A 13,907-nucleotide genomic window follows, 5' to 3' on the forward strand; every position below is an offset into this window, starting at 1 on the left:
GCCTGGTCTCCAACTCCTGGGCTCAAGCGATCCTCCCGCCTCAGCCTCCCAAGTAGCTGGGACTACAGGCATGCCACCATGCCTGGCTAATTGTTTTGTATTTTTTGTAGAGACAGGGTTTCAACATGTTGGCCAGGCTGGTCTTGAACTCCTGACCTCAAGTGATCCACCCGCCTTGGCCTCCCAAAGTGCTGGGATTACAGGTGCCTGGCCTTGATTTTTGCAGAGATGGGGTCTACGTTGCCCAGACTGGTCTCCAACTCCTGGGCTCAAGAGATCTTCCTGCCTAGGCCTCCCGAACTGCTGGGATTACAGGCATGGGCCATGGTGCCCAGCCCTGCTTTTTTAAATGAAATGATTCAGCCTGATATGCACTGAAATAAAAAAAATTTTCAGTTAGACTAAGCAGCAAGAATTATCATATTACCAGTAATGGGCATAATATTCTGGGAGGAAAAAAAGTCATAAATCAGTCAGATTCAAGGATCAACCTGTTTAACTGTTCATATTTTATTCCTGTATCAGTAGATTAGGAAAGTAAAATTTTCCCAAGCACTGATTTATAGATCATGTTTATAAGCGGCACACAAAAAGTTAAGTTTCATAAACAATAAGTAGATCAGTGATCTACTTAAATTCAATTGTAATCCTTACGTTAAGCTGAGGGCAGTAATAATTTAATACAATAGACTAAATACACACAAACTCGTGTATCCAGAACTACAAACATGGGTTCCATAGCCACATATGGTTTTAGTCACATTTCCACAATGAACAAGTACTTACAAATATGTTAATAAAACACTAACCCAAATGCTTATCCTGCCATGAGCTTTTTAAGCAATGCCATTCCTGCTACTGAAAGCATTTATTTTTAGAAGCTCGAATCTGATCTGGGAAAACGGGTTCTCCTAAAACTTAACAGGATGTTATAAATCTGAAAAGATTTTAAATCAAAAAGCCTTCCAACACAGCATTATTCATGTGAAACTTGATTTCTTAAAAAATAATAACTTGTTATCTGAAGAAAATTAAAACAGATTATCTTTTAAGAGATATAAACATTCTCTCAAAAAACTATATTTTCCTCTATCATCTCTTTAAAAGAAATGCAAACCAGTTCATTATCTGTAGTTGTTATTTTGAGACAGAGTCATACTCTCTTGCTCAGGTTGGAGTGCAGTGGCACCATCTCAGCTCACTGCAATCTCTGTCTCCTAGGTTCAAAGCAGTTCTTCTGCCTCAGCCTCCCGAGTAGCTGGGATTACAGGCACATGCCTCCATGCCTGGCTAATTTTTAAATTTTTAGTAGAGACAAGGTTTTCCCATGTTGGCCAGGCTGGTCTCGAACTCCTGGCCTCAAGTGATCTGCCGGCCTCAGCCTCCCAAAGTGCTGGGATTACAGGTGTGAGCCACCACACCTGGCCTAGTTCATTATCTTTAATAATAATTATCTTTAATAATGAACTAGACAATAAACTAGTTGCTGTCTAAAAACTTCTGAATACATGAAGTACAAGTCTGAGCTGTCGAGTCAAAAATGCCATTTAGATTTCACATATTAAATAGCTACAGTAGTCCAGGCATGGTGGCTCACACCTGTAATCTCAGCACTTTGGGAGGCCGAGGCAGGTGGATCACGAGGTCAAGAGATTGAAACCATCCTGGCTAACACGGTGAAACCCCGCCTCTACTACAAATACAAAAAATTAGCCAGGCGTGGTGGTGGGCACCTGTAGTTCCAGCTACTCGGGAAGCTGAAGAAGGAGAATCACTTGAACCCGGGAGGTGGAGCTTGCAGTGAGCCGAGATCGTGCCACTGCCCTCCAGCCTGGCGACATACCGAGACTCTGTCTCAAAAAAAAAAAAAAAAAAGCTACAGTACAGCTTACAAGGGTATAAACATACCTAACAGACAAATACTACTTTATCCTTTAGATAGTCAAAAGTCAGAAGGAACGGCATGGCTTGCAAGGTACATTGACTTATGTGTGGTCATTAAACCCCAGTAAGTGATTCAAGTATGGTAATACAAAGGCAGGCAATTAAATACACCAATATCACTCTAAAATCAAAGGCATAAAAATAAAGGCTGAAAACTTTCTCTGTCTTTCATTTACATGGCTAGATATCAGAACCTTACTTTAGAAAATATACAATTATTATATATGATTTCCCCAGATGGTAATTTTCAGAAACTACAAAAAGTGTCAAGATCCATAGTTTGCTTCATCAAATGCTTTTCTAGCTCGTTTCAATTCTTCATTCATAGTAAGCAAGTCTTTAACCCTGGCAAACTTTCTTGGGTCCTTTCGAATCAAGAAGACAATATCTTCAACTTGTACTCGACCTTGTCTTCCAATCGACATTGCCTTGTGAGTCTATTACAAAGAAACATATTATATTTAATTTTTTACAATCTATTATTTTACTGTTTTAATTTGCATTTATTAATTGCAAGTGAGTTCGAAGATTTTCTCTTATTATTATGGCTATATTATGGCTATTCATTTGTGAATTATCTTTCTACTCATATCCTCTGTCCATTTTCTAGTGGGTTATTAGCAATGTTCCCTTTATGCTTCACAGTCACTTTAAAAAAATATCTTTTTTTTGTGAGATGGAGTCTCGCTCTGTCGCCCAGGCTGGAGTGCAGTGGCGCGATCTCAGCTCACTGCAAGCTCCGCCTCCCAGGTTCACGCCATTCTCCTGCCTCAGCCTCCTGAGTAGCTGGGACTACAGGCGCCTGTCACCACGCCCGGCTAATTTTTTTGTATTTTCAGTAGATACGGGGTTTCACTGTGTTAGCCACGCTTGTCTTCAACTCCTGACCTCAGGCGATCTGCCCGCCTCGGCCTCCCAAAGTGCTGGGGGATTACAGGTGTGAGCCACCATGCCCAGCCAAAAAAATATCTTAAGGACATTAAAACTGTCACCTTTATTGTTCCTTTTCTGTTTTTTTGATATATGTAGATTTTGTCTTCATTTGTATAAAATAATTTTATCATTTTGTGTACTCACCCATTTCATTTATGCTTTGTGTCCTCCTCCATCTTAATACCCAATAAATATTGGTGGGTTTTCTAAAAATCAAATAAATCTATCTCATCCCCTGTCATTATATACTCACCTGTGCAAAACTGAAGACCTATCATAGTATTATTTCTAACAACAAAAAAAGAGAAGCTAAATACTTAATAATACGGCATTGAGCCGGACACAGTGGCTCATGCCGGTAATCCCACCACTTTGTGAGGCAGAGGGGTTAGATCGCTTGAACCTAGGAGTTACAGACCAACGGGCAACATAGTGAGACCCCGTCTCTACAAAAAATTTAAAAATTAACAGAGCTTGCCAGGCGCAGTGGTTCACGTCTGTAATCCCAGCACTTTGGGATGCCAAAGCGGGCAGATCAAGAGATCAGAAGATCAAGACTATCCTGGCTAACATAGCGAAACCCCATCTCTACTAAAAATACCACAAATTAGCCGGGCATGGTGCTGGGCGCCTGTAGTCCCAGCTACTCCGGAGGCTGAGGCAGGAGATGCCTTGAACCCAGGAGGCGGGGCTTGTAGTGAGGCAAGATCACGCCACTGCACTCCAGCCTGGTGACAGAGCAATACTCTGTCTCAAAAAAAAAGAAAAAGAAAAAGAAAAGAAAAATTAAAAAGAAAAAAAAAAAGCAGAGCATGGTAACATATGCCTATAGTCCCAGGTATTTCGGAGGCTGAGGTGGGAAGACCACTTGAGTCCAGAAGGTCTCAGCTGCAGTGAGCAATGATCATGCCACCGCACTCCAGCTGGGGCAACAGAGTGAGATCCTGTCACACACACACACACACACAAAAAACAGTGTATATCTTTAAATACTGGAAAAGGAGGGGAAAAAAATAAACCTATGTTGGATAATGGCATTATGGGTAGTATTTTTATTTTATTCACGGATTTTAAAATTATGTTCTTATAAAAAATGGAAGAGGCTAGGTGCGGTGGCTCATGCTTATAATCCCAGCACTTTGGGAGGCCAAGGCTGGTGGATCAAATGAGATCGGGAGTTCGAGACCAGTCTGACCAATGAAGAGAAACCCTGTCTCTATTAAAAATACAAAATTATCCAGGCGTGGTGGCACATGCCTGTAATCCCAGCTCCTCAGAGGCTGAGGCAGGAGAATCCCTTGAACCTGGCAGGTGGAGGTTGCGGTGAGCCGAGATCACGCCATTGCACTCCAGCCTGGGCAACAAGAATGAAACTCTGTCTCAAAAAATAAAAGGAAGAAGTGGGGATAGAATATGTATGTATAACCTCCATCCTTAATGATAAACAGTAACCAATAACTTCTGCAAACAAGCACTCAAATGGATAGCTTATTTCAAAGGGATGACATAAGTTCTAGTCTTACCTAAAGTTTAATATTTCAAATCTATTCTTCAATTAAGTAAGACCAGTTAGGAAAGAATCTTACCATTTCAGTGATAAACTCTATGACAAGATCTTCAAGAATATCCACTGACTCAGTGTAAGGATTCTGGTCATCCCCAAAGCCATACATCATACATCGCACTGTAAAAGAACAATCACTTTTCTTTACTTTTACAGATTTAACAATTTAATGCTTTAAAAAAATAAACTAGAAGTGAACCAAGTTATAGACAATATTGGTATAAAAACATATTTGCATTGTATTTGTTATCTCCAAGTATGGATTCTGGTGTAAAAGGTTTAAGGACAGTCTGATGACCAGTTGTTCCCATGTAGCCTCCAACCAAACTCTTCCTTCCTCCGAGCTACTGAACCCTAAGGTAAACAGTGTTTTCCTAATCTCTATCATCTACTTACCAGCTCCTGACCCAGCAGAACACCTTTAAGTAGGAAACTCCGGCAGGGGACAGGACAGATAGCAACAGCTTAGCCTTTTTTGGAGGCAGTTTTTGTGTGTGGGCATGGCAGAGGGGCATTGGAAAAAAGGCAGACTCTTTACTGATATTACCATAGGGGAAAAGACATGAGAGAAAGTTCTCCAAATAGGTTTTTTTTTTTTTTTTGAAACGGAGTCTCACTCTGTCGCCCAGACTGGAGTGCAGTGGCACCATCTGGGCTCACTGCAAGCTCCACCTACTGGGTTCACGTCATTCTCCTGCCTCAGCCTCCCGAGTAGCTGGAACTACAGGCGCCCACCACCACGCCCGGCTAATTTTTTGTATTTTTAGTAGAGACGGGGTTTCACCATGTTAGCCAGGATGGTCTTGATCTCCTGACATCATGATCCGCCCGCCTCGGCCTCCCAAAGTGCTGGGATTACAGGCGTGAACCACTGCACCTGGCCCCAAATACATTCTTACAGGAAGCAACAGGGTAATCAAAATTAGAAAGCAGAGGGCTTACTACAAGGAATTTTGACATTTCCTAGATCAATACAACTGCTGGCAAAGCCCTTTCAGGCTTCATCTGAAGAAACCATATGAAATGAAAAAGGTAAGTCTAGGTTGGGTGCAGTGGCCCACACCTGTAATCCAGCACTTTGGGAGGCCCAGGCAAGTAGACTGCTTAAGCTCAGGAGTTTGAGACAAGCCTGAGCAACATGGCAAAACCCTGTTTCTACAAAAAAAAAAAAAAAAATTAGCTGGGCGAAGGCCAGGATGTTGGCTCACGCCTGTAATTCCAGCACTTCGGGAGGCTGAGGCAGATCATTTGAGGCCAGAAGTTTGAGATCAGCCTGGCCAACAAGGGGAAACCCCGTCTCTACTACAAAAAAAAAAAAACATTGGCCGGGCGCGGTGGCTCAAGCCTGTAATCCCAGCACTTTGGGAGGCCGAGACGGGCGGATCATGAGGTCAGGAGATCGAGACCATCCTGGCTAACACGGTGAAACCCCGTCTCTACTAAAAATACAAGAAAATTAGCCGGGCGAGGTGGCAGGTGCCTGTAGTCCCAGCTACTCGGGAGGCTGAGGCAGGAGAATGGCGTGAACCCGGGGGAGCGGAGCTTGCAGTGAGCCGAGATCGCGCCACTGCACTCCAGCCTGGGGCACAGAGCAAGACTCCGCGTCCAAAAAAAAAAAAAAAAAAAAAAAAAAAAAAAAAAAAACCACACACAAAAGTCAGATGGCGGTATTGGCACATGCCTATAATCCCAGCTACTCGGGAGGCTGAAGCATGAGAATCCCTTGATTCCAGGAGGCAGAGGTTGCAGTGAGCTGAGATGGCGTGATCCACCTGCCTCGGTGATCCACCTGCCTCGGCCTCCCAAAGTACTGGGATTACAGGCGTGAGCCACTGCGCCCCGCCCCAAATACATTCTTACAGGAAGCAACAGGTGTGCACTCCATCCTGGGTGACACAGTGAGACTTCTGTCTCAAAAAAACCCCACAAATTAGCCAGGCATGGTAGCATGTGCCTGTAGTCCCAGCTGCTCACATAAGCCAGGGAGGTTGAGGCTGCAGCAAGCTGTGACTGCAACACCTCTCCAGCCTGTTATACATTACCTGTACATGGGCATTTTTCTGGGAATAATTATAACTTTCATCAGATTCTCAAAGGGGTATATGTAAATGGTAAGAAACTCTGTCAAATGCTGCAAGTCTTTTATTATCTTGATCTTAGTAGTGCGTACAAGTGTGTGAGTGTGTGTGTGTGTGCACGTGTATACAGTTACCCCTTAGTATCCTTGGGAGCTTGGTTCCAGGACCTCCCATGGATACTAAAATCTTCAGATGCTCAAATCCCAGATATAAAATGGCATAGTGTTTGCATACAACCTAAACATCTATATTTTATTTTAAATCATCTCCTATCTATATTTTAAATCATCTCCAGGTTACTTACAATACCTAATACAATGCAAATGCTATGTAAATAGTTGCTATATTATATTGTTTAGGGAATAATGACCAGGAAAAAAAGTCTGCACATATTCAATACAGATGCAGTTTTTTTTTTCTGAATATTTTCCATCTGAGGTTGGTTGAATCCATGGATGCAGAACCCATGGATATAGAGGGCCGACTGTATAGTATACATAAAATTCAGCAAGCTGTTCACTTAAGACTTGCACAACTTATTGTATCTAAGTTCTTTTTTTTAAAAAAACATACTGCCAGGCGCAGTAGCTCACGCCTGTAATCCCAGCACTTTGGGAGGCGGAGGCAGGCGGATCACGAGGTCAGGAGATGGAGACCATCCTGGCTAACACGGTGAAACCCTGTCTCTACTAAAAATACAAAACATTAGCTGGGCATGGTGGCAGGCGCCTGTAGTCCCAGCTACTCGGGAGGCTGAGGCAGGAGAATGGCGTGAACCTGGGAGGTGGAGCTTGTAGTGAGCCCAGATCGCGCCACTGCACTCCAGCCTGGGCGACAGAGCAAGACTCCGTCTCAAAAAAAAAAAAAAAAGGTACTTGTAGAATACTTCTAAAGGAAGAAATGAGTAAATTAAGAATAATTCCTCTATTTAGAAGAAGTAAAAACTAGTAGAAGTACAAAGAGAAGAAAGTAGGCCAGGCCTACAGAAGAAAAGGATGACTTGGAAACCAGCTTGAGATAGACATGTCCCTAGGGTTTACACTGGCAAGAGACTTTAGGTCCAGAAACAGGAGGAAAAAAACAAACACAGGAGCCAATAGTTTTTATCTTTCTGTTTTGGATTCCGTACTTTTTTGCCTTTTTTTTTTAAAAAAAGATAATTTTAGATTTACAGCTGAGTTGCAAAAATAGTACACAGTTCCCATATGCCCTATATTCAGCTTCCCCTTATGTTAACATGTTATACAACCATAGGGAGTCATCAAAGCTAAGAAATTAACATCGGTACAAGTACAGACAGATTTTACGAGTTTTTCCACCAATGTCCTTTTTGTTTCAGGTTCCCATACCATTTAGTTGTCATGTCTCCTTAGTTCCCTCTATTCTCTGACAGTTCGAATTTTTCATCTTTCAAAACCTTGACACCTTTTTTTTAAATGAAACCATTGTTTACAAAAAACCTTGACACTTTTGAAGAATATTGGTCAGTTATCTTGTAGACTATCCCTCAATTTGGGTTTCTTTGATGTTTCCTCGTTAGATTGAAGTTTGACATTACCAGGAAGAATACCAAGGTGATGTGTCCTCTTAATGCATCATATCAGGGGTATATAATGTCAATATACTGTATATTATTAGTGATGCTTTGATCACTTGATTAACATGGTGTCTTCCAGAATTCTCCATTGTAAGTTTACTGTTTTTGTTTAAATATTTCGAGGAAGATACTTTGTCACTAACATTTTGATGGGCGGAATTCACCAGACAGAAAATATATTTCACTGGAAAAGGGAAACTTATTATATGGGAAGTATGTAAACTGTATTTGGCTAAAGGGTCTATAAAGGCATAAACAAATGCCAGATAATGCTTTGAAATTCTATAGGCCTATTGCAACCTCTGCCTCCCAGGTTCCAGTGACTCTCCAGCCTCAGCCTCACAAGTAGCTGGAATTTTTTTTTTTTTTGAGAGGCAGTCTTGCTCTGTCACCCAGGCTGGAGCGCAGCGCGCCATCTTGGCTCACTGCAACCTCTGCCTCCTGGATGCAAGCAATTCTCCTGCCTCAGCCTCCCAAGTAGGTGGGGCTACAGGCATGTGCCACCACGTCCAGCTAATTTTTTGTATTTTTGGCAGGGACGGGGTTTCGCTGTGTTAGCCAGGATGGTCTCGATCTCCTGACCTCATGATCCACCCACCTCAGCCTCCCAAAGTGCTGGGATTACAGGCATGAGCTACCGTGTCCGGCCCTCGAGTAGTGGAGTTACAGGCACGCATCACCACACCCAGCTAAATTTGTATTTTTATTAGAGACGGGGTTTTGCCATGTTGGCCAGACTGGTCTTGAACTCCCGACCTCAAGTGATCCTCCCACCTTGGCCTCCCAAAGTGCTGGGATTACTGGCATGAGCCACTGTACCTAGTCTCCTGCAAATTTTTTTTTTTTTAAGGTTCAGGAAACAGATCTTTCGTCAGTAACCTCTATGAATATTCAGTTAAGATAAGGAGAAGCCTGAAGATTCCAAATTCCTGTCATCACAAACTAATCTCACTGGAAAAAAGGTCTTTGCTAACAACCAACTGAACATCACTCTGGGATGCTCTGGTACAAGGATCCCATTCTTATGCTGATATAATAAGTAAAACCACATAATGGTATAAGGAGCATCAGAGAAATGAAATAAGAAATGGTCAGCTTTAGTGAGGAAACGAAATATGGAAAAGGATTTGGATGGTTAAAAAATAAGAGTGTCTGGCTGGGTGTGGTGGCTCATGCCTGTAACCCCAGCAGTTTGGGAGGCTGAGGCAGGAGGATCACTTGAGGGTAGGAGTTTGAGACCAGCCTGGCCAACATGGTGTAACTAGTCTCTACTGAAAATACAAAAATTAGCTGGGTATGGCTGGTCATGGTGGCTCGGGCCTGTAATCCCAGCACTTTGGGAGGCCGAGTTAGGCAGATCATCTGGGTCATGAGTTTGAGACCACCCTGGCTAACATGGGGAAACCCGTTTCTACTAAAAATACAAAAAATTAGCTGGGGCTGGTGGCGAGACAGGGTCTCACTCTTCTATCACTGGGGCTAGAGTACAGTGGCATGATCACAGCTCACTGCAACCTTGAACTCCTGGGTACAAGTGATCCTCCCACCTCAGCCTCCTGAATAGCTGGGGCTATAGGTACACGCCACCATGCCCAGTTAATTGCAAAAAAAAAAAAAAAGATATACTGACCCTGTAGTTTCAAGGGCATTTGGGAACTGCTCACATATAACCCCGCCTAAATAAACCATATTCATAAATCTGTGTTGCCTCATCTCTCAATACTTAGATATAACTTTACATAAAGGACCCAGGACTGGAGATGGAGAGCACATTCTCATGCTGTGTTCCAGGGCTTGGCCTGTACCATCAGTAGTAGCAGCAGCTCTCCCTTCCTCTTGTTGCCAAAAAGGGTCAAAAGCATCTACTGAGGGGGTAGGATGCAGAATCAATACATTATAATCTCCATGTCATTATTTATTTTGCTTATTTATTTATTTATTTTGGACACAGGGTCTGGTTCCATCACCAAGGCTGGAGTGCAGTGGCGCGATCTGGGTTTACTGCAACCTCCACCTCCTGGGCTCAAGCCATCCTCTCACCTCAGCCTCCAGAGTAGCTGGAACTACAGGGGCGTGCCACCATGCCCTGCTAATTTTTGTATTTTTTGTAGAGAGAGGGTTTCACTATGTCGCCCAGACTGGTCTTGACCTCCTGGGCTCAAGCGATCTGCTTGCCTTGACCTCCCAAAGTTCTGGGATTACAGGCGTGAGCCACTGCATCTAGCCTCCATGTCACTCTAATGTCTTACACTATTCACCACCTTCTTCTTTTTTTTCTTTTTTTTTGAGACAGAGTCTTGCTGTGTTACCCAGGCTGGAGTGCAGTGGCATAATCTTGGCTCACTGCAACTTCTCCCTCCTGAGTTCAAGCGAGCACGTCTGGCTAATTTTTGTATTTTTAGTAGAGATGGGGTTTCATCACATTGGCCAGGCTGGTCTCAAACTCCTGACCTCCAGTGATCCACCTGCCTCAGCCTCCCAAAGTGCTCGGATTACAGGCGTGAGCCACTACACCCAGCTGTACACCATCTTCTTACTTTGTTCATAGCCTTAGTCCAAAGCCCAAGCCCCAACTCACTTGCTACTCTCCCTCAACACCTGGTGCAGGATCCATTAGTATCTGTGGCTTACAGTCAAAGAAGCCTCTGTTTCTACTGCTGCAAAGGCAAGAGGAAAACTAATGGAGGTATGTTCTTCTGCCCTAAATTAAATCACGAACTACATTTGCTCACCTAAAAAGCAACTTATACACAGACACACATACACACACATATAACTGGGGTTAGGATTGGTACTATCTGATTCAAAAGTTAAACAGAATTTGATAGGCTAGTCTGAGAATATTGTCACTACAGGGAAACATTCAAAGCAATAGATGTACTTTGAAAGGATATGTCCAAAAGTTTTCATCATCTATAACAAAATCATTGTCAAATACTACTTACATTCTTTAGAAAAAAGTCTCTTTCTTTTACCCTGTCCACCTTCTGCACCTCCTCCAATTTCTTCATTTTCTTCCTCAAACTAGAAAACGTATATATAGAAATGTCAAATAATTGCCTTGCATTTGATATTTTAATAATAACAATGTTTTTTCCTTTTCAACAGATAGGCCAGAAAGCCTAAAGGAAGCAGAAAAAAAAAAAAAAAAAAAACACAAAACCTTAGCACGGAAGCAGCCTAGGTATCGAGTCCAATTTCCAACTCATCCAAAAATGGCTTCTACAATGTTCCTAACAAATAATCCTACTGCTTCTACGTGTAAGAGTTACAATGACCATAGGTTTTATTTTTAAACAAGTAAGGTGGCCTATTGCTACTGTTAAACAGTTGATACTGAATCAAAGTCTACCTTTGTAGACTTTCAATTAAGCAAAACTAATATTTACTAAGCATTTGCATATACGGTGCTAAAAACGTTCCTTAAGTAAGCCCGTAACCCTATTTTGTAACAAGAAAACTGATGTTCAAAGTTAAATAACTTGCTTAGAGAGAATGGAGATTTTGAAATCCAGGCTGTCTGACTTTCAATGCATTCTTTTCCCACTACTTCACAGTAAGTACAGTTTTGTTAACAATTGATCTGTTGGTTCATAGTGAGCGCTAATAGATGTTAGTTTTGACGTCTGATGATTCTGTAAGTGTTTCAGTGTCTGGCAAATACAGACCAAAATCAAGGGGAAAGGGGTCACAAAACCTACTCTTTCTTCATGTCCTTCCCCACTTTCTAAAATGATCAATCCTTAGGGAGTGAAGTCCCCGAATTCTGTCGGCTGAATTGACTAAGGCAAGCAGATCCGATCCTGAACTCTGCCTCCGCTACTGAGCCCGAAGGAGTGAAGAAAAGAGAGGTTCTGGACACAGACGGTCACTCACGGTGGGGTCTTCTTCCTCATCTGCCATCCCACTAGCCCGCCAACCCACAGCGCCCCGCCGGCTGGTTCTCACCGGGTTACGCTACTTCCGCTGCCTCACTTCCGGTGACGGGCGGGGCTGGAGCTGGGCCTAGCTGACTGAGGCCTGCGGAAGGACGGTGGTGCTTTCCGGCCTAGCGGCGGAAATGCGACAGTCTCTAGCGGAGGAGGCCGGAGCTCCTCCCTGTAATACTGAAGGAATTGAAAACTAACAAAGAAAAGGAAATCACGGGCTACGTGGGATGTATCTCGTTGTCACCCTAAATTTGCTACTGCGCATTGAATCACGGCTTCCTGTTTGGGGACTGCGAAGCTATGGATCGTAGGAGGGCTAGCCAGCGGTCCTTTATCTGACATAAATGCTTTTAAATCATTTTAAAGAGTTGTGGTTCCACTGTTTCTAAGCACTATGTTAATTACTGGGGATACTGTGCTTCACCACAAATTTCCAAGAGATGGTGTCCCAAAACTAAGCATTTAAAATTTTGTGAAGGTTTGTTTTTGTGTGTGTGTGTGTTTTTTGTTTTTTTTTTTGAGACCAAGTCTCACTCTGTCGCCCAGGCTGGAGTGTGCGGTGGCGAAATCCCGGCCCACTGCAACGTCCGCCTATCGGGTTCAAGCGATTCTTCTGCCTCAGCCTCCCGAGTAGCTGGGATTACAGGCGTGCACCACCATGCCCGGCCTCATTTTTGGTTTTTTTTTTTTTGAGACGCAGCCTCACTGTCCCCCAGGCTGGAGTGAAGTGGCACAATCCGGGTTCACTGCAGCTTAGACCTGCTGGGCTCAAGCCATCCTCCCACCTCAGCCTCCAAGTAGCTGGGATTACAGAAACACACCACCTATGCTCGGCTAATTTTTGTATTTTTAGTAGATATGGGGTTTCGCCACATCACCCAGGCTGGTCTGGAACTCTTGATCTCAAGCGATCTGCCCCCCTCGGCCTCCCAAAGTGCTGGGATTACAAGTGTGAGCCACCGTGTCCATTGGGGAAGGCTTTTGGTCGGAACAATGGTTGGGAAAACCACAGGCATTGGAAGGCCAGAGCTAGGGATATAAAATATGTGTCCTACAGTGTAACAGATGATGCTACATAAAGAAAATCCCGCAATACACACGATTTCTGAATGTCCTGCTGAACATTCGGTGAGTGAAAAGTAGTTATGTGAGGCTTGAACCTATCTTTGTTAATAAACACAAAGCGGCCGGGCGCGGTGGCTCAAGCCTGTAATCCCAGCACTTTGGGAGGCCGAGACGGGTGGATCACGAGGTCAGGAGATCGAGACCATCCTGGATAACACGGTGAAACCCCGTCTCTACTAAGAAATACAAAAAACTAGCCGGGCGAGGTGGCGGGTGCCTGTAGTCCCAGCTACTCGGGAGGCTGAGGCCGGAGAATGGCGTGAACCCGGGAGGCGGAGCTTGCAGTGAGCTGAGATCCGGCCACTGCACTCCAGCCTGGGCTACAGAGCGAGACTCCGTCTCAAAAAAAAAAAAAAAAACACAAAGCATTTTCCCACACTTTTAATGTACGTTGAATTTTCTAGGAATGTTATTGCCCCAAAATTGAATAGTAATTGTATTGTTTTGTTTGGAATTCATTAAGAGTTGTGTACCATTTCAAGAAATAACTTCACCAAAAGCAACATCACTTGTAATAATTTGAATAGTGAATACTGAAAAAAGAACTTTGATTTGAGGAAAGTGAGTTAAATTATTAGGCCCTGAGAGGCATTCAAATGAGAGGCAATCTCATCCTACTTGCCCCCTTTTGAGCTATGTATTTATGTCTTAAAACTGCTTGCCATTCCACAAGTATTAGTTATAAATTAGCCTAATTATGCCCCACCAGACACTATATCCCACACCCTATAGCTTGA

The 13,907-nt window shown here is 43.3% G+C and overlaps 1 protein-coding gene across 1 annotated transcript; it reads right to left on the bottom strand.

Annotated features, from left to right (window-relative positions):
- Positions 1 to 222: 222 nt before the first annotated feature.
- On the bottom strand, positions 223 to 12,115 carry TAF13 (TATA-box binding protein associated factor 13). Its single transcript, XM_050747088.1, has 4 exons — positions 11,993 to 12,115; positions 11,062 to 11,140; positions 4,464 to 4,561; positions 223 to 2,381 (listed from the first exon to the last, which is right to left on the bottom strand). The coding sequence occupies exons 1-4, from the start codon at positions 12,017 to 12,019 to the stop codon at positions 2,211 to 2,213; spliced, it is 375 nt and encodes a 124-aa protein (XP_050603045.1). The 5' UTR covers positions 12,020 to 12,115; the 3' UTR covers positions 223 to 2,210.
- Positions 12,116 to 13,907: the final 1,792 nt, after the last annotated feature.

This window comes from Macaca thibetana, chromosome 1 (genome assembly GCF_024542745.1).
Source record: "Macaca thibetana thibetana isolate TM-01 chromosome 1, ASM2454274v1, whole genome shotgun sequence".
Taxonomy (NCBI): Eukaryota; Metazoa; Chordata; class Mammalia; order Primates; family Cercopithecidae; genus Macaca; species Macaca thibetana.

What these genes read in the sequence shown, in the direction of transcription:
- TAF13 (XM_050747088.1), bottom strand. Translation starts at nt 12,019, where the DNA reads ATGGCAGATGAGGAAGAAGACCCCACC. An exon ending in GAGACTTTTTTCTAAAGAAT is followed by an intron (nt 4,562 to 11,061) that starts GTAAGTAGTATT and finishes GTTCTTTTACAG; the next exon opens with TGCGATGTATGATGTATGGC. An exon ending in TAGAGTTTATCACTGAAATG is followed by an intron (nt 2,382 to 4,463) that starts GTAAGATTCTTT and finishes TCTTTGTAATAG; the next exon opens with ACTCACAAGGCAATGTCGAT.